The sequence below is a fragment of the Gadus macrocephalus genome, chromosome 14, assembly GCF_031168955.1.
Source record: "Gadus macrocephalus chromosome 14, ASM3116895v1".
Taxonomy (NCBI): domain Eukaryota; kingdom Metazoa; phylum Chordata; class Actinopteri; order Gadiformes; family Gadidae; genus Gadus; species Gadus macrocephalus.
The window spans coordinates 9,250,154-9,269,271 of record NC_082395.1 but is presented as its reverse complement, the minus strand read 5'-3'; the positions used below and the strand labels follow the sequence as shown (position 1 = coordinate 9,269,271).

Genomic DNA, 19,118 nt, shown 5'->3' with positions numbered 1-19,118 from the left:
CGCAAGTCCAGGCTACATACATACATGTAGTTCTCCTTTTTCCCCTTGCGGTGTTTATTTTGCAATTGAATAGTTTCCTTGGTTATGTATTCTGGAGTTCACTATTTACATAACTCTTAGTGGCAGGTATTGTATGCACAATCATAATTGGATACAATGTGATACAGTGGGTTGCTATATAAAAGCCTAGTAATGAAACTTTTCCTTTATCAACACTTTGTTATTCATAGGAGACAATGCATATTGAAACCAACCCACGCGCTCTTGAGTTTGCTTCGCCCAGCTGTCTTGTACGAGACTCACTTGCACCACCTAACGAAAATATTACACCAACACAATTGGGCTTTTTATTGTATTTTATTACAGATGACCTATTAGGTTGTGTACAGTATAGAAAAAAACATTGAACTACAGATATTGAAAGGAAGTGCACAAAAAACAGATAGAAATGAGAAATATTTAAGCTTGCACAAAATGTTTTGTAATAAATATTAAATTACATAAGATTGATATTCTTATAAAAAAAGACTGGCAATTGTTAAAGGCACAACTCATAACTTAACGTGTACCTTGAACAACTTTAATATGATATCTACCCAAACACAAAAACAAGCTTAATTTTAACCTCAAAGGAAGCAGCAATCATCCTTTCAACAAGAATATAAATTGTTCAGCTTCCAACTACCCTGCCGCAGAAATGTATTTCATAAAACATGTTTAGAGCATGGTCCTTCAAACCATTTTGTTTAGGTAGGGTCACAATTTTCAAAGTAACCCTTGAAAACCACAGTTTACTGGACATCGACATTATGCACAATGGCAAAAAGCGTGCAATATGAGCATTATTTTATAAAATATATGGTTAGAGATAACATGGCAAAAACAATTCTTTGTGAGTGACTTAATTATTGCTTTACAAGCCAATTTGGTTAATAAATAAACACCTGAGGCTAAGATATGAAATTGAACTTTCAGGTCACTTCTCACATTCAAAATGTCTGCATAGTCATAGCTTTGAGAGTTGCCTTAAAGAAAAACAGCAACTGCAATAACAAATATATTCAGTAACAGAACATTAAGCAAGGCTGTAGAAGAAATGCAGAACAGTCATGATTTGTAAATTACAGGTTTTACCCCATGCATCCAGCATAACTTTTAATGCTAGTGAAAATATCACTGTAGAAGTCTGAGTTTGGAATTTCACCTTAAAAAAAAATAAAAAAAAATCCTTGAGGACAGGATTTATGACAGTTATCCAGCAGTGCCTTTTTCACAAAACATTAGAAAGTAGTGGTTCACCGGTTATGGAACCCCATGGCACAAGGCTAAATGTGTATTTACAAACCCCTTTAAAACATCCGCTTGGAAAAAAAAACATGCCTTTCAGTTCATAAAAAAACACAACTACAAAAGCAGTAGTGTATACACAGTCTAACCGATTGTTAAAATGTGCACACACACAATGCAGATTAATTGAAACAGTAATGTCTATTGTACAGAAAAAAGTATATTGTACAGTACTCCAGTCTGTTTAACTACGGAACTTCAGACTATGCACGTATTTAGTATGGGCATTCGACAAAGTCTAGATTTGATGGAAAACAGATCGGAGCATGTTCACAGTGCTTACCAATATCTCTGTGTAATATAAACCAAGAGAGCATCGTTTTGGTAGACTTGGAGCATCAACAAGGACAAGGTGTGTTGAAAAATACTCACACACAAACTGGTATTAGGAATATCTGGTGATTTTCTTGAGCACATTAACAGAATTGATATGTATGGAAAAAGTCAGATATTTACAGAAAGCTGGTCAGTTAACACATAAGAAACATTAAACCTTTCATGGCCATATTATAGATTACTAATGCCCTTAAAAAAACCTTTTTTTTTATTTTTTTTCTTCTATATAAAAAAAGATCATCAAAAATAAGTCAATTCTATACAAAAAGCAAATACAAATAGAAAAAAGGAACCGTAAGAGAAGTTGATCAAACTTCTCTCCAACGTTGCAAATTAATTTGAAGGGTGGAAGTCTGCCACTGGAGACAAATCTAGGCACCATGGACAACCCTGTTGGATTTAAAATAAAACAATGAAACATCACCAGGTTTCTTTCAGCTCTTCTGGGACTGGTGCAGGAAGCGTGTCTGGAAGGTGTGGTGCAACCTGTGCGGGCACCAGGGTGTTCTGCTTCTTAGAACTGCAGCAGGGCTTAAATAACCGAGGATCAATGATCACCTCCCCAAACCGTCCTTTGTAGACAATGCCACAGCATATCTTCTGTCTAAAGAAAGGGGAAGGTAAAATCTTTATTTTAATATATTGTGAAAGCATAATGCACGTTACAACTAGTTTTTTTTAAATCTATAATGCATATTTCTATACCTCTATCAGAATAAAAACATGATACTGTATGTGGCAAATAAATAAAACCAAAATGATCAGAAAATTAGGTTTGTAGGATATACCTTTTCCAGTAGGAGCGGTCAAGGAAAGAGAAGGCAGTGGGAGTAGAACGCCTCTGCTTGGACTCAATATCAGAACCATCGTCCGACTGGTTGCTGTAGCTGGGGGACTGGGAAGGAGACATACTGGATGTGGTGCTTTGGGCATCAGAGTCTGTGAAGAATGTGCAAACATAGCTTTTTAGACAAACATTGCAAACCACTTACGTACATAATTGATTAGTTGCTTAAAAAGCATCAAGTAAAAAAAGAAAAGCTCAAGTTAATTATTGCATTCATTACTTACTTTGCCTCTTAAACTTGTGAAGTTTTTTAAGCTTGCTTTTTCTCTTCACATCCCCCGTCTTCATTTTCTTAGGTTTAGTTAATTTGAAACCTGGTCCTGCTCTGGCATCCACAACCTGTATTATGAACAGAGACATGTCACTTGAATAAATTATCCTATTAAAACTGAAAGAAAAAAAGTTCATTTGAACAGCCCTTACGTGATTCCAGTTCTTCTTTGAGCCATTCGGTAGCTTTTTCCATCTCTTTACCAACAGAACACAAGCATTGCAGATATCTCCAACACGGTCTTCTGACAACCTACACACAAATAATAAGTAGCATCAGAAACGGTGCATCGTAAACATATTATCAAGACAGACTAATGGTTAATTAAACAGCAATCATGTGAAGATTAACAAGAACCATATGATTTCAAGAAGAACTCACCCAAAACACAGCCTGAAGGTTTCTTCATATCGACCGCTGTCTGTAAAACGTGAACTCGAGGACTTGGTTTTACAGATACAACATCCATCATTACTCCGGTAGATCTTGGACTTATGAAAGCCAAACATGTTTTAATCCGTTGATCGCTGGTCCAACACCTGAAAATATACAGAATATTTGGTCAAAGGTGGTCTCGATTCACTGCCCACCTCTGCAGATAGACGCGCACTGTGCAATACAGGGGGGCTGCACCCAAAACAGACACGGCTGACTCATCAATTAAATATGATTCAAGATACCATAACAAGATAGCCGGACTTTAACGTTTAAGTAATCTACATAGAACAATTGCTTGTGAATTAAAAAAAAAATGGGGTTATGAAGCCACCAAGTTGCCGCCGGTTTGCGAATTTGCGAATCAGCAGGAAAAAGAGGATGCGACGAATAAACTTCACAAGGCATCAAACCAGACAAACTACGTTATTCAAAACTAACAAATAGGTAAACAGTTCGAAATCATGACGTACGTACAGTTACAATAATAATATTGGCGACTTCACTTCATGTGACGCAACAGAATAACACTTTCCTATTTGAGTTAAAAAAAATTGGATATACACGATTTTCCAGTGCAGGGTGAAACTCATACTTGTATTTTCCTCTATATTCAGAGGATCCACTGATACATAAATATCAGCGAAGTGTGTACATCGGTTATATTGAAGATAATGATCGTGTGTCAAGACGTGTGTTTTGGTTGTCGATATAGAAAAGCGGGCAGTGCTCTCTGTAGTCGAACAAAAAGCTACCGGGGCTTGTCGTTCAACTATTTATACATGCTGCTGTGTCGAATATCTACACTTAATGGTATTTAGTATTATATAAGTTCCTTCGAATTAACGTAGCAGAAATACAGCCTACCTTCCCTTTAAATTCAAACTTTTGTCCGCTAGAGCGCCAAATACGGCTTATTGTTGTTAGCTAGCGGCTACCTAGCGTGTTAGCTTCCACGCCACGCTCTCATTCACTTCCACGGCATCCCATTGTTGAGCGCAATCCTCTTGTGCATTGAACTAACTTCAACATGGACGTCAGACTAAACGCAAACCACGAAATTCCTACGGCGGATACGATATAATATAACCGACCAACATTATTTATTTCCAGAATTCCATAGAGAAGACTTACCGAACAAAAACTTTGATCTTGACGGTTTTCCTTTCACGCACTGCGCATGCCTTACTACAACATACAGCTGTGTATTATAATATTATTAGCATAAAAACACGGAATGAAAGGGCTCGACGTAGAAAGACCATATAAGGAGTGCAAAGGTCTGGTTTGAAAATGCTTTCGACCAATCACTGCTGCCGTGTATAGTGTTTATCAATGTTGCATTTCGGTAGTTGTAGTGCTCACGTTCAAATACTGCGGTTCTACGCTGTGCCATCAGCCAAACTTTACACTCAAATTCCCAGAACCGAAGATACGCCCATAAATGGGAAAATAATCTCCTCGAGTTGGCGCCAACGGGTTTGTTTACGTTCTCTCGCAGGCTGTGCGATCTACTACGTATCATGTTTCCGTACCTTTGTTAATAAAGAAAACACTCAAATTATATGCAATTTTTATGCTTACGTACGTTTTATTCTTTATACATATATATTTATTTTTTACACTGTACACAGTTGCCCACTTAGTAAACACTACATTACACAGCTATGTCAATAAATGTACAATAGTATTGGAAAACAAAATATATATATCCCAAGATGCTCATGTAAATTGAACACAGAAGTACAACAGAAATAATCCAGATGTTGTTGGCACAGGCAAATCCATCCTTCACATCTTATATCAAATCCCTTGTCCTGCACAGTAACGTTTAATAAAGTAAAGAGATGGCGAGTACTCTCCAAAATTGTCCTGCCTCTAAGCCCAATAATGTTTTCACCTGGAGATTGCATAGCAGAATCCATGACAAATCAGAAGTGAAGTGTGTGGCATCCCAACATATGGTCATGTAGATGTCTTTCCAAATCTCAAAACAGTACCAAACAATCATACTCAAATGTTCTTCAGACAGCAGGCGTAGTGTTAATAGTTTAATGAGGGATGAGTATCAGGGCCTGGTTAAAGCTATTTGCACAAAATGTTAATAATAGCCAGCATTCCCCTAAATAAGAGGTGTGTGATGGTGAACCGATGTACAGAACAAGAGCAATGCCTCACACTCAGTAGCTCAGACATTTGCTGTAGATCCACTGCCATGAGACTGATCCATGTAATATATTTTCATAGTTCTATACTTTTCAGAGAATAGCCAAACAAACAAGACACTGTTTGGTTCATGTAATTGAATCTATCTCCATACTACAAAAACATACATCCCCTGTCATGGGCATACTTATAAAGCATACTTTTACATATTTTGCTTCAAGCTCTGTATTATGACATTTGCATCTGAGTTACAACAGAGCAAGCAACTTGTCAGACATAACAAAATAATACTGTTATCTTTGAAAATATATGAAACAATTCTTGTTTTCCCAAATATCGCTATTGTCAGCACTTAATAACAACAATGAAAATATTGTATTTCAACAGTAAAGCACAAGTGGGTTATCATCAGTAATGTCAAAGTCATGGATCATAATAGAAAACATATTTTAAACGTAACACATCTTGAAAGGCTCATTGCACTTCATATTTATATATGGCAAAACGTATCAGTAGCTTTAATATAAGCCAGAAAACCTCATTTGTTCAAGTCTCCTCCTATTTAAAAAATGTTACTATGGTTTTTGTTGTTGTTTTTGTGTGGTCCCAAAATCTTTCCTACTCCGTCCCAACAGCAGAAAGGAGCGGTCTTATTAGATGCCAACACCTTTAACAAGAGAAGCTTCTAGGGTAATGTTGAACTCTTGCAATGTCTGTAGCACTCTGATCAAAGAATTTACCAATGAGTGTTCCTTAATCATTGCAATCTCCTCGTACATCTGGGCCGTGATGGGGCAATCTGCAAGCAGAGCAATCCAATGGTGCAGCAAATGGTCCCTAAGAGATGAGGTCAAATATAAGTCAACAACGAGAGCGAAAAATTAGGTGAAAATAGATCATGACTGGTAACATTCTTATTTTGACATGAACTGTAAAGGTTTTGGGCAGCGCTCACCACACAGTTCATCTCCTCCCCTCTCACTCTCCCATGTTGATATAAAGAGGTGCCTTAAGACTAAGCGCTAAGTGCCTACCTCGCTCCGAGACATACAAGCATCTGGAACTTTCCGTCCTTTCCAATGTTTCGGGATGTGCTGTTGATGGCACGCATGAAGCGGCAGAAGTCGCTCACTCTTGTTTGCCAGTTCTCATCTAGGCTCACGCCCCGCTGCTCTGCATTCTGAAAGTGGACTTGGGACTTTTCTGTAAAATTTAAATAAATCTCAGAATAATTCAAGTAGCTTGATTATTGTTGCACACAGTAATTGAATGTTAAATGATACTTTAAAAAAAATGTTACCTAAGAAGTCCCAAATGAAGACATTCTTGAAGAGCCGGGGTGACTTGAAGCCATGCTGAAACACTTGCTCCAGTGCCCAGACCAGACCATATTCCCCACACAGCAGGAGAGTCAGACTGCCCCTCTGCACTCAGCACACGTGGAGGAGAACATTGAGAGAATGAATGTTTAGAACAGTCCACATCTCTAATAATAACGTAGCCAACTTGAGCAGTTCAGGTAACATACACCAAAACTAATCATTAGGTTTTTTTCCGACAGTATGGTCAACCACTACATTCCTGACATAAATTCCACATTTTCTTAATCTCAATCTAGATCAGGATTTTATTGCGATAACATCACAGGTGAAAATCTGAACCAATAATGAAATACAGCAGGATCCGTCAAGGAGCATCTTAAACCATTGAGGTGAGATAAGAGTTAAAATATATGTATTAATAATACAAATAAAAACAATCCATTGTGAGTTCAAGAATAAAGTAAATCATACATATTTTAACACCAAAATATCGATTATGTTTGAAGAGCATAGAGATTACTAGGGCAGTACCCATTCTTTAGTAAAAGGTAATAAATAACAGAGGAACAAGCAGCGAGGTGCCATCTACTCAAGTCGTCTCCTACCTCCTTCTCTGGCTTGTGGAAGTGCTTAACGATTCCATTGATGGCCTCCCCAACTCCTTCTTGGATCTGACCTGTGTTTAATTCTGGATGATGCGGGGAGAAAAAAGGGAGAATTCTAATCATCGACAGGAACACTCTCGGAAGAACAAGATCCAGATTCAAGTGATCCAGGGCGCAAATAGAATGTGTTTAAGGATTTCAAAAAGTGCTTCGCCTTCCAAAGTATAGCTCTGTTATTTAGGAAAAGCTTAGCACCTCGAACGTAATGATTGCAAAGAAATCTGACGTTTCATGTTTTTTTGCCCAACCTATGTTGTTTGAACTTCACAGATACAAAGATGGTTCCGCCTGGGTCAGGTTAACTGCCTGCTTCTCAGATGTCGGTGCTACAGGCCGTGTATGGCTTTAGAAGCAGAGCAAACCTTCTGAAAATGCAAGGTTTCAAGCCCTTAGCAAAATTGCGTGGAATGGACTTCTTTTGAATTGATACACAACTACGCAACCAGTACGAGGCTTTATGTGAAATTAAATAAAAGGCAATCAACCACACTCAGTAATAGACAATCAACAACAATCATTCACATTGTCGGTTTTAAAAACAGTAGACACTGCTAAAGGCAGTCGAGGGTCGACTCACTTGGTTTGCTGCTTGGCGAGATGGTGACAAACCTCCTCATCATGCCTGGGGACTGCTGCATGGGGGGGGTCCGACACATGCGCTCGTCGTTCTCCGCGCTGGCGGTCACCAGCTCTCCCACCAGGATCCTCTCTTGACTGCCGTCGTCCACCCCTTTCCCCAGCCACCGGCCGCATGGGAACCTGGCGCAGGCACACAACACACGCATGGTCAGGCCATTGGGTCCAAGCGGAGCTCAACATAAATTCATGCTTGTGGTCATTTTTTTTTCGTATACCAACGTACTTGTAGGTGTGTCCGGTGATCTCGTTGCGCACCACGACGCTCTCCACGAGCCACTTGGCGTAAAGTCCTGTGTTGTCGTGGCCTATTTGAACCGTGGTCAACTTACCTAGGTTCTGGCACTGAACAGGAGAAGAATAATGGATTATGTTTTTTATTATTAACATTCGCCTTGGTGTTTTGGTAAAAGATATATTATTTTTGTTTATTTGTATAAACAAAAATCACACCAAAAACCACTTGAATTATTGACAAAAGAGAGAAAATGTGCAGCAATCATCATCATCAACACCACCACCACCACCACCGTCAGCCTCACCTCAAAAGTGATTTCCAGGGTGTTCCTGGGAACCTGCAGCACCCCGGTCTCAGCCAGCTCCCCGGAAACACACACCCAGGGGTTAGCTGTGAACATGGAGCCCCCCAGCTTCTTACTGGAGACCACCAGCACATGGTAGGGGATCACTGTGACCACAACACACAGGGAGGAAACATGTCAGGGAATGGCTACAAGTGTGGCATGGCAACATATTGATTTACATGGAGTGGGGACCAATATGGATAGCCATTGTGCGATATGAGTAGAGCAACTCACTGATGGTGGTGAAGACGTTGGTGAAACAGAAGTAGTCCACAGCGTTGAAGGAGAGGAGATGGTAGAGGAACTGCTCCTTCTCGTCATCACAACGCAGGAAAGCATAGCGCTTATACAGTTTTCTATGGGGTGGGCAAAAATTCATTCAGTAATAAATTCATGAATGCATTAGCATCGTTTTTTGGTTTAATTCGTTTTGTGCTAAATGGATACACATTGTATTTAGAACAATATCTGATTGCATCAATGGATTACAAAACAAATAGATTCATCAACAATATGGTCCTCATATTGTAAGGTTAACAACAGCACAATTCCTGGCATGGCAAGGTCAGAAACTCACGTCTGAAATTCCTTTGAATGTGACCCAGTTCAACAATGATTTATCAATTATGAACAATCCTGTGAATAATTTATGCTTCAGTGGACCGTAGTATGACGCCCTGCCATTTTAAAAGGGGCTTATTAATTATGTATGAGTGGTTGGTGTGGTGGATATCAGATTAATTTCATAGTGCAGTCCTACAATAATAATAACAGTAAAAACTATTTATTCAATTGTTCTCCCATCATAGAATGGGGTCATTAAGTGAGCCTAGAGGGTAAGAAATACCCTGATTACCCAATAAGAAAGGTCAATAGACTAAATTTAAGTCAAGTAAATTTCCTTATTTGTCCCATACACATACATAATTATTGAATTAAATTGTTTACCTATTGTTTGCCCCAACATCATCTATCAAGGCTTTTCATGATTGAGTGTGGAGGTGTCACTCACTTTGTAAGCTCGTGGTCGGACAGCAGTTGCTTCAGGTGCCTGGAGAGCAGTTTCTTCTCCATGGAAAGGCGCACCCAGGCCCTTGCTTTGCCCACATCTGTCTTGATCTCACTGATATTCTGAATATGCCTGCAGATACATATGACAAAGTCAAGGGAATCAACCATAGGTAATGGAGGGTGCTTATTAAAACCAAAATAATTATTAAAACCAAGGGGAATGCTGGAATGAATCTGGAATATGACATGACATAAGCATTGACAATCAAACAATACACCAGCCTCACTTTAAAAGAAAGATGGATATTATGTTCCATCTCTGCGCCACCATGTGTGTGCGTGTGCGTGTCTGTGCGTGTGTGTAAACATCCCAGGACTGTAGGACGGATGCAGAGAGCCACTCTCCACCCCCCAGCACGCGAGACGCCGTCGCTAGAGGCCTATCATGCCTCTCCCCCGTCCAGACATATTCCCTTCCACTCCACCTGGCTGTACGTCTGCTGCCCTGCTCGTGGCCCCTTCCCGCCTCCCTCCCCCCACACTGCCGCAGCCTTCTTCACACACCATGGGAGCATCCCTCTCTCGCATTAACCCACTTTCGGCAACACACTTTCTCCATGGCAACGGCGCTAAACTGCGTCTACCGATGGTGCACTTGGATGCCAGACATGCTGTTAGCCTCAGACAACATGCTGTCAGCTTTCATTTTACTACTTCATTTTGATAAGGCACCAAAGATTATTTTGGATGAATTAAGAAACATTCAAGCAAAACTCAGAGATTCATGGTCATTATGTAGAATCCTATTCATGCAAATAGGAAAAAATAATAATTTTAATATTTTATTCAAAAAATATAGGTCGTAAGATATCGCTTCATAATTTAAATGATCATTTCAAAAATAAAATTAATTTAAACTTTTAGACCAAAATAATAAATAAATAATGTAATTCTTGCAAATAATATTAGCAGAATATGAATTGGCTTTATTTAACAAAAAAATCCACAAGGTTAATAAATGAATACAAATTTGATATAGGTCTATTATGATATAATATAATAAAATAATTACATCATATTATAGATCTTAGATCTAGTTGTGGCTAGATCTGATATGTGTTAGCACATTTGTTTGTGTATGACGACGAGAGGGAGTGGTCTTTGGGCAAAGCATACAGCCATTTGAGATCTGTTGAAGACTGACAGGCTGCCTGGTAATCAGGCTGGAAGTAACGTGTTGTTACACAGTTTGGCTGTGAGCTCCCTTTGAACCACACAGGGATTGACATGTTTAAAGGACGACCTCTGCCGATTGGCTGGAACATGTACATGGTTTTGTACTGTAGAACCTGGTTACATACGTACTAAATAGTAGTAAAAATGCATGAAAAAGGTTCCCAGCTTATGATGTGAATCTGGGTGGACACAAATCACAATCTTTAAAGGGTTGTGAAACTATTTCTAACCCTCAATAAATCTGCTAATATTGTGCGTTTATGTCAGCTATCACTTGAATACACATCTGTTGACCACTAGTAGGCAGAGTTTGACATCCACAACGTCTTCTGATCACTAGAAGGCAGTGTTTGACATCCACAACTGCTTTTGACCACTCAAAGGGTCAACCACAAAATGGCAATGTTACATCAAAAGAAAGGTTGAAAAGTTCCAAGGCATTTGAAGATAAATACATGCGAAGGGACTGTTAAAGCAGTGGACTCAATGAAATGAATAGACCAACCTCATATCCTGTATCAGAGAGACTTTTAGAGGGGGCATGGCACAGCCTCCATCGGATTTGCGCCGCTCAGAGTCGTGAATGAAACCTGAGAGAAGAATAGCATGGGAGGTGAACTACAGGATAAACCGGTTGTGACAAATTTACACAACAGGCCTACCGATAACACATATATGGGCATTGATCAACAATCATTTCCTCCTGAATATTTTCTGTGTATTAAGTGAACACTAAGAGATTTCCCTATTCACCTGGGGGTCCTAATCCGCCTGGTGTTGCATCATTCTTCTCTTTGCTCTCCTGGTAGTGGAGCAGGTGGGACCACAAGGCAGATTTGCCCTATATAAACCAATAAACAAACACAGGAAGGGGTGAAGTAGCACAGGAAACGGTGCAGACAGGAGCTTGTCAACATGTAAGCATTTCATTTGCTTTCATGTTTGTAAGAGATGCGTCACCACATGACTCAATATTTTGTTGCTATGATGAGGATAGATTTTCTTTTTCAGCTGAACTATTCATCACAGACATCTGGCAACAATTCTTTAAGTAATGCTAGGACCTCGTAAGTAGAAGCATTTATTAATTCATGATCATTTTACATAGCTTCAACAGAAGCATGCCTTTACTAAAGCACATAAACTGAAGCCTCGTCAAACCATCCTGATCTCTGCACATCAGTCTGACCTTGATTCCTTTAAAAGCTTGTGCTGAAATGTATTAAAAAATAGGACCAATCAGCGCTAGGGTCAGGGACTTTGATTTCATGATGAACAAGGAGCGTCACAGTCTGCGAAAAGTGAGTTGAAAGTGTTGAAAGATTAACATAAATCTGCAAGGAAGGTTTTTCTAAGATAAGAATATACAAAGGGAGCAAGAGTGTGATTCTGAGTGGGTGCAGTTCTTTGAACAGCGTAAGGCCGTGGCCTTATTTGAAAAAGGAATTACTACCCATCCAAGGCCAGACTGATACTCATAGATAAACACATGGTTATCTGGATGGTCTTAAGAGGCAAGATCCATTCTACAATGCAACTCAATTTATGGACTGCTACTCATATGCAGCTATGTAAATATATACGTAGTTCATTTTTATGATTTTATTTGTGATTTTCTCAATGTACTATTCCTCTCGAAACCATTCTAGCCAACCTTATAACGTATATGTACATATACCTTGTGCCTTAGTTATAAATATGTATTCTATCTCTTGACTATCCATTTCCATTTTTATTCTTTCATTTGCTGCTAAGCACATGTATGTGCCCAAAGCACATGGAGCATAAATGTAGTTGCATATTTGTAGTATTAAATTATTTAGCAATAAAATAAAAATAATCATGTTGTTTTTTAACAGAGCAAGGGACAGACTGTAGAATGCTGCAAGGCTGAATTTTTATTTGCTTGTATAGAATTGAAATCTTTTATGTTCACAAAAATCCCCCAGGATAATTTTGCGTATCCTGACCCTGCCATGCACCTTGGGCTTTCATCTCCAAAATCCCCCACCTGTTTAACCTGCAGCCCGTGGCTCCAGATCCTCTCCAGCAGGTCACAGAGGCTGGCGATGAGAGTGTTCTCTTCCACCCCCGTGATGCTGACCTCCCCGTGGCCCAGCTCCACCGCCTCCCGGCCCATCTTCTCCACCAGCATGCGCTTCGTCTGCACAAGAACAACACAGCACCCGATGAGCACATCTTTGCACGTCCTACCCCCGACATGAGCCCTTTAAAGTCAAATGTAGACACCTGTACACGGTGGACTGATGTAGCAATCTGTGTCAGATCAACTCAACCTACACCAAATCAAATAAATATGGATTCTGGAATATGGAAAGATGGAAAATATGATAACATTAAGCTACGACAAGGCAGGTAGACAAAAGGAACAGAAAAATGTAACTGGAAAGGTGGTTGAACATTCTCATGCAAACACTAGGGGGGTGCATCTCTCCTTTATAGGACGATCCGATACGTATCTAGATACATGTGCTACGATACGATTCGGGGACGATACATTTAAATATGGAACGATGCGATTCGATTCAATGTTCTAACAATCCGGTGCAATTTGAGGCGATATGAATCAATCCGATAGACACATTCGTTTAACGTTAACATTAATTTTCTTTTAATTAAAATAAGCCTTCTATAAAAGAGACATTTCCTACTTTCAAATATATACTGTATATGGTATAGGGACCATGGAATTTTAGGTTTTTATATTTATTTCTTTATGGCATGGGGAACAAATTTATAAATTTAGAACTACATGTCTATTTATTTGTTTATTTATAGACTTGATCACTGTCCTACACAATTTAAAAAAAATAGCGAAGCTTTTGTCAATATTCCCCTCCTTTTTATAAGAACCAAAGGAGTTCCACACGTTTAATCTCAGATTCGCCGGTGCACTGAAAATCGTTTCACTGTTTACGGATATATATGGCTGTTTTTCGTACACTCACAACTCCGGTTGTTAACTGCTTGTGAGACGGAGGGCGCACACGTAGACGCGTGCTCAAACATACACCAACAAACACACGGATCCGCCCACTTCCTTAAGTTTCATTTTCCGGATCCGTATGGAAATGGAATGAAATTAGTTGACAATGCTTTCTTAATATCAGGCTAAAGCTTCACTGGACAGTGAAGATTCGCAACGTTTAAACCGGTGCATCAACAGATTCTTGTATCGATGTAGTCGCATCTGTGTTAATCCAACCGGATACCGATTCGTATCAGTGAATCGTTACACCCTTAGTAAACACCTATAAAGTTTTCTTATTTACCCAGGTAAAAATATGTATGACTTAAGCAACATAGCGTGGTCTTGCATGCTGGATGGGAATGGGCCCAAACCTTGTTTCTGCACTCCTTAAGCAGTCCCTCTACAAATTTCCAATTGGTATGAGCAATGACGGAAGGGGAGAGGTTGGACAGTTTGGGCTGCCTGATCGTGGTCCCCAGGTTCCTGGCCTCCTGGATGTACTTCTGATGATGGAGGTGGAGAGAGAGAGCGAGGTAGCACAGGAATATGATCAACAGAAAAATCAAGAAATACTGAGACAATTGAAATAGGAGATCACTTGGCAAGCAAATTCGGAAAAAACACAAAGGGAGGTACACAGGTTCATATGAATACCGGTAGTAGGGGAAGCCACAGCACAGCGTACAGTGTGAAAAGTAAGGATAGGATAGGATAAATAGGATAATATCAAGGGAAATTATTCAGAGTAATAAACATTTATTAAGACCAGCATCTGCAAATGTAGCATCTACAGTGTATTCTGCACTGCAGTAGTGTAAGGCCTAAAAAAAAAAGTTTGGTTCCTGTTGGTTGTCAGCGAGGTCATGGGTAGGTAGGGATTATTTATTTTTTTTCTTTATTTTTTCAAGTTCATAAAATAATTTGGATCGCACATAAATTGACAGGGTCGGTCGGAAACCGGAACCGAACAAATTTTTTTTTTAGGCCTAATGGGCCTTGCAGGCTTTTCTGTAATTTGCTATTGGACAAAGCAGCAAGCTACTATTCCCATGGAAGTCCCTTGAGGGACTCTAATGATTGATGCAAACAGAGTCTAGTACTGCAGTACAGCAATCTTCTGTCTTTCTCTCATTTTCCATCTAGAGCTCTGCAGCCCGGCGGGCCTTACACCTGGTAATCAGACAGCAGGCTGACATTTTATAAGCTACATATTTCTTTTGACGTTGCAATGGCAATATGCCAGTTCATAAATTCCATTTTTCATGTCCAAACATATTCAAAATAGCAATAGCCATAAATATTATTCTGGTTATTAGTTTGTAGTCTGTAAAGTTGACTTTGTATGTGCATGTAAATGGGCATATGCATGTGCGTGTGCAGTTGTGCGTGTGCGTGTCTGCAATCAGCGCGCTGCAAATAAGTCAAGTGGTTCACAATGCTAATGTGAAAACAGTTCATTTGGTTAGAGTCAGCATACATAGCACTCCGATTTTCTTTTTCTCTTTTAACTAAATGCTAATTAGCAAAAACATGTTTTGGCCAGTTTCGGTGTTTGACAGTGGGGACTGGTGGGCTCAAGCTTTATTTTTGGCCCGATGCCAACCTCTACTCCCCTACTAACTACAAAACTGTAAAAATGTCTCTGCAGTGCCAGCCAAGTTAATAAGGTGTGAGAGGGATAGGGTTTAAGGTAATGTAAACCTAGCGATGGAGTGAGAGGCAGGAGGGAAAGAGCAAAGTGCTGGGGGGGGGGGGGGGGCCATGTGGACACAGGCCAGACCGACACCTGTCACATACCACATCCACAGAGACAGCCTTTAGACAGGGCTTGTAGGCCTGAGAGAGCCAGTAGCAGTCAAGAAACAGCAGGAGCTGCAGCTCCGGAAACAGACACTCTGCATGCTGAGTGCGTGTGTTTTTGTGTATGCACGTATGTGTCTGAGAGAGGGACAATGTAAGAAACGAGGATGAGTAAGTCACAGGACACTGAAAACCCAAAGAACTTAACAAATAAACACTCGGTTGATTAAAGATTGGTTAAAATAATTGCAAACGTGCACTACAAGTCTTGCCAAACAAATGCATGGTACTCAGAGATTGTTAAAAGATGGGTTACAAGAATTGCACACGTGGTCTGCAAAGTCTTTCCAAAGGAGAGCAAAGTGTGGTCAGAATAGCAGAGCACACACGAGCACAGTGTGCTCAGTATAAAAGGGTTGGCTCACCTCTCTCTGGTCATTATCTAAATAGAGGTGCTCTGCGTGCTGCTTCTGCCGATCCCTTCTCCTCCACTGGGCTGGGGCGCTCCTCTTGGCCCACCTACAGCACAAAGCACCGCAGTCAGCCGAGATGCACCGACCTACGCATTACCAACAAGCAACTGCATCGGCAAAACTCCAAAGGCAATTGTAGGTGAGTTGAGCTGACAGGCAGTTTGAGCGATTTCAAATTTCAACGAGCCAGTTAGAATAACACCTTCAAACAGGAATCAGTGCCTTATTTATGCAGTATTGAAAGATGGCTTATAGCTCATAGAGTGCTGAAGCAAAACACTGCAATGGCAAACACATCCCCTCGCAGATTACTTTGAGAAATAGCCCCCCCCCCTCCCTCATCCTAAATAAATAATATTTATTTTGCAACGGTATAATGAGCTATTTTGAATTGAAAACGGCACAGGGGTGCAAGTTTGCACCCCTGATTGATTGTGGACTGATTCAGTGCACAATCTTTTCTACTCTATTCTTTCATACATCTCTCTCTCTCTCTATATATATCTATATATAAATATATATACATTTATATAAATATATATCAATATTTATAGATATGAACAAATATAGCTATATCTATATTTATATGGAACATTACCAGTGTGCGAAATACCCAGTTTGAAACGGGGGGGGGGGGGATCACACATGCATCGCCAGTCGTTTTCTTTTTGCCATGTTTGCAATGAACAAATTAATCCGTTCAAGTAATTATCTCGCCTATGCGCAGGTTGTAACGACGTGGTGTTGTGCCACCAGGAGGCACTGCAGACAGTTAGGAAGAGAGTGATCCGTGTTAAGACGGGCAGAAGAAGATTCTGAGAAGTTTATGCTGATGCTTATCATTCACTTTTCTTGATACTTGTCACTACGAAACCACAAATCCTTTCAGGAGGTCTCACGAGTCTAGCGCCCCGTATTTCGCACACTGAACATGACCCAATCCAACAATTGTTGAGATGTGTTACTATAGTGGGGTAGTCACTTGTTGCTGGTGGGTCCGGCGGAGAGCACATCAGACTGCAGGCGGGGGAAGAAGCCTTGTTGGTAGCGGCCCTGGCCGATCCTCATGTCCAGCAGGTGGGGGTGCAGGGCGGTGTGGTCCATCTTCGTCACCCTCATCTCGATGGCCTTCTCTGTGGGGGATACGAGGGACAGGGTCCATGAGTGGGGAACATCACAGGGCCAAGCCCAGACTTCTCTCTTGTTGGAACTATACCAGGTGTTTTTCAAAGATTAATTCACCAACGAAAAAAAAAAAAAGGAGACTTTTGACTTATGTAAAGGGGTTGAAAGAAAACATAATGCAAATAGTATTATCTATGAGCGTGGTTTGAGTTCAATTGTGTGTGTGTGTGTGTGTACAGTATATATATATATATATATACACACACACACACACACACATGTATGTGTGTCTGTGTGCATTGTAATAATATGTTTATATATACATATATATTATATCAGTAGTCAGCAGTGAAGACAGAAAAAACACAATTGGAAAGAAAGCACACCCATAACCAAGTACCCATGACACGTGTGGTGCTAGGAGGATAACATGCATGTAGTGTCACCATTTAAGAATTATATTCAACTGCTATGAATCCAGCTCTAACCAGTGTTTGCAACTTCATACAATATGCTCAATGCTACAGAAACACACTGCATAAAACGGTGTTTCATATTTCCCAGTTAACAGCAAACTGCATGCTATTGCAAAACAAACGCCCAGACTGAATGCCAACATTAAAAACGGTTAATAGTATTATGGTAAGCGTCGTTAGTTTAAAACAGGCACAAAGATTCTGCTACCTTACAAAGAATGAGATGAGACGTGAAGCAGCCTCAGCTTTGCTAGGCTAGCTAGATAATCCTATTTGGAATTAAAGGCATCTGTGAGTGTTTTACCAACAACGCATAGCAAGCACACCCAAGGGCCCTGCCACCAAGTGATATTAAAGGGATAACAAATTATTACTAATGGGGGCTTCGTCATCGCCTTGGTCAATGGCGTGTGGTTCAGGGGCCACAAAATCCAGTTTTTCAAATCGCTTTTTAAGCAGGTTGTCTGAAACAAGAACAGTCCATTCATTCACAAGAATAGGCTGTGCATCGTGACTCCTCCTCTGTGTACTAGGGAGGAACAATTTGGGGAAATAATCTAATTGCGATTATTTCGACTTCGATTTTTCTTTTTAGAGATCATTATGTTCTGTACTATTCACTAGTAAACAAGCAATAAATCATTCTATAGTATGACCAACACATCATTGGAAGCAGTCAACATATAAACTGCCCTTTAGGCCAGGCCTATGTGTTGAGATGAATTGACGCATGAATTGATATTATAAACATATTTAACTATTGCATTGTAAAATAAAAAAATTTGATGAACCGTTTGAATTCGATTCATCGTTCAGCCATACTATATACTTCACAATGCTTTTTCTGCGGTCAAACGCAGACCGTGCATCCATTTGTTGGGCTCACCCGCTTCTTCGATGTTGGTGCACCTCTGGTACATGGAGGTGCGCAGGGTGGGGGTGCGGACGTTCAGCATGCGGATCTTGTCCACGCGGGCGTCGAACACCCGCAGCGAGTGCTCCTTGTCCTCCTCGTCGTGGCAGAGGATTTTGCCATCGATGAAGGAGGCAAACATCTGGGTCTCCAGGAAGCGGGACAGGAAGGGCAGATAGGGCTCAGGCTGGTCGGAGAGGAAGGAAGCCTGGGGGGGACAGCATCACAGACGGAACGGATTAGTGACAGTCCATGCAAATGAGAATGGCCTTTCGAGTGCACAGCTCAATAAGGACTACAACCCACACATTTTCCATTTGAAAATGAGGTGGACGGGTTGGTTCACTGGTGTGAGGTTACCTTCCCGAATCTGGACATTATATAAAACAGTAAATAGTTGATTGAGTGATCCTAAAGGTACATGGATCTGACTTGATCAAAGGTAACCAAGTTGAAGTGGTCTACTACGGATACCTGAGTATC

The 19,118-nt window shown here is 40.3% G+C and overlaps 2 protein-coding genes across 8 annotated transcripts in view; both read right to left on the bottom strand.

The window, feature by feature from the left end:
* Positions 1–1,824: 1,824 nt before the first annotated feature.
* Positions 1,825–4,529, bottom strand: sinhcafl (SIN3-HDAC complex associated factor, like). 2 transcript variants are annotated; one of them, XM_060072334.1, is made up of 6 exons: positions 4,371–4,529; positions 3,183–3,340; positions 2,954–3,053; positions 2,755–2,869; positions 2,472–2,622; positions 1,825–2,287 (listed from the first exon to the last, which is right to left on the bottom strand). In XM_060072334.1, exons 2-6 carry the CDS (start codon positions 3,308–3,310, stop codon positions 2,104–2,106), a joined length of 678 nt encoding a protein of 225 aa, XP_059928317.1. In that variant the 5' UTR covers positions 3,311–3,340; positions 4,371–4,529; the 3' UTR covers positions 1,825–2,103. The 2 variants fall into 2 exon arrangements, with proteins under 2 accessions (XP_059928317.1, XP_059928318.1); XM_060072335.1 differs by having other exon boundaries at positions 4,175–4,374.
* Positions 4,530–4,807: 278 nt separating this feature from the next.
* The window catches only part of dennd5a (DENN/MADD domain containing 5A), a 29,659-nt gene continuing 15,348 nt past the window's right edge, over positions 4,808–19,118 (bottom strand). For 2 of the 6 annotated variants that reach the window (XM_060072312.1, XM_060072313.1), the window contains 18 exons: positions 18,609–18,843; positions 18,097–18,186; positions 17,104–17,254; positions 16,074–16,167; positions 15,646–15,786; positions 14,220–14,351; positions 12,868–13,020; positions 11,610–11,697; positions 11,362–11,446; positions 9,622–9,750; positions 8,844–8,965; positions 8,568–8,713; positions 8,252–8,370; positions 7,967–8,148; positions 7,330–7,412; positions 6,703–6,826; positions 6,437–6,605; positions 4,808–6,239 (listed from right to left, as the gene is read on the bottom strand). In XM_060072312.1, coding sequence (XP_059928295.1) covers positions 6,056–6,239; positions 6,437–6,605; positions 6,703–6,826; positions 7,330–7,412; positions 7,967–8,148; positions 8,252–8,370; positions 8,568–8,713; positions 8,844–8,965; positions 9,622–9,750; positions 11,362–11,446; positions 11,610–11,697; positions 12,868–13,020; positions 14,220–14,351; positions 15,646–15,786; positions 16,074–16,167; positions 17,104–17,254; positions 18,097–18,186; positions 18,609–18,843 — 2,427 coding nt within the window. In that variant the 3' untranslated portion in view covers positions 4,808–6,055. The remainder of the gene's footprint in view (positions 6,240–6,436; positions 6,606–6,702; positions 6,827–7,329; positions 7,413–7,966; positions 8,149–8,251; positions 8,371–8,567; positions 8,714–8,843; positions 8,966–9,621; positions 9,751–11,361; positions 11,447–11,609; positions 11,698–12,867; positions 13,021–14,219; positions 14,352–15,645; positions 15,787–16,073; positions 16,168–17,103; positions 17,255–18,096; positions 18,187–18,608; positions 18,844–19,118) is intronic. The other 4 variants (XM_060072316.1, XM_060072317.1, XM_060072314.1 and 1 more) reach the window with 3 other exon arrangements.

Bases quoted from the DNA above. Each gene is read 5' to 3' on its own strand.
- sinhcafl (XM_060072334.1), bottom strand. From the start codon at position 3,310: ATGTTTGGCTTTCATAAGTCCAAGATCTACCGGAGTAATGATGGATGT. The intron at 2,623-2,754 runs GTAAGTAATGAA...CATTCTTCACAG, and splicing joins TCACAAGTTTAAGAGGCAAA to ACTCTGATGCCCAAAGCACC. The intron at 2,288-2,471 runs GTATATCCTACA...CCCTTTCTTTAG, and splicing joins GACCGCTCCTACTGGAAAAG to ACAGAAGATATGCTGTGGCA.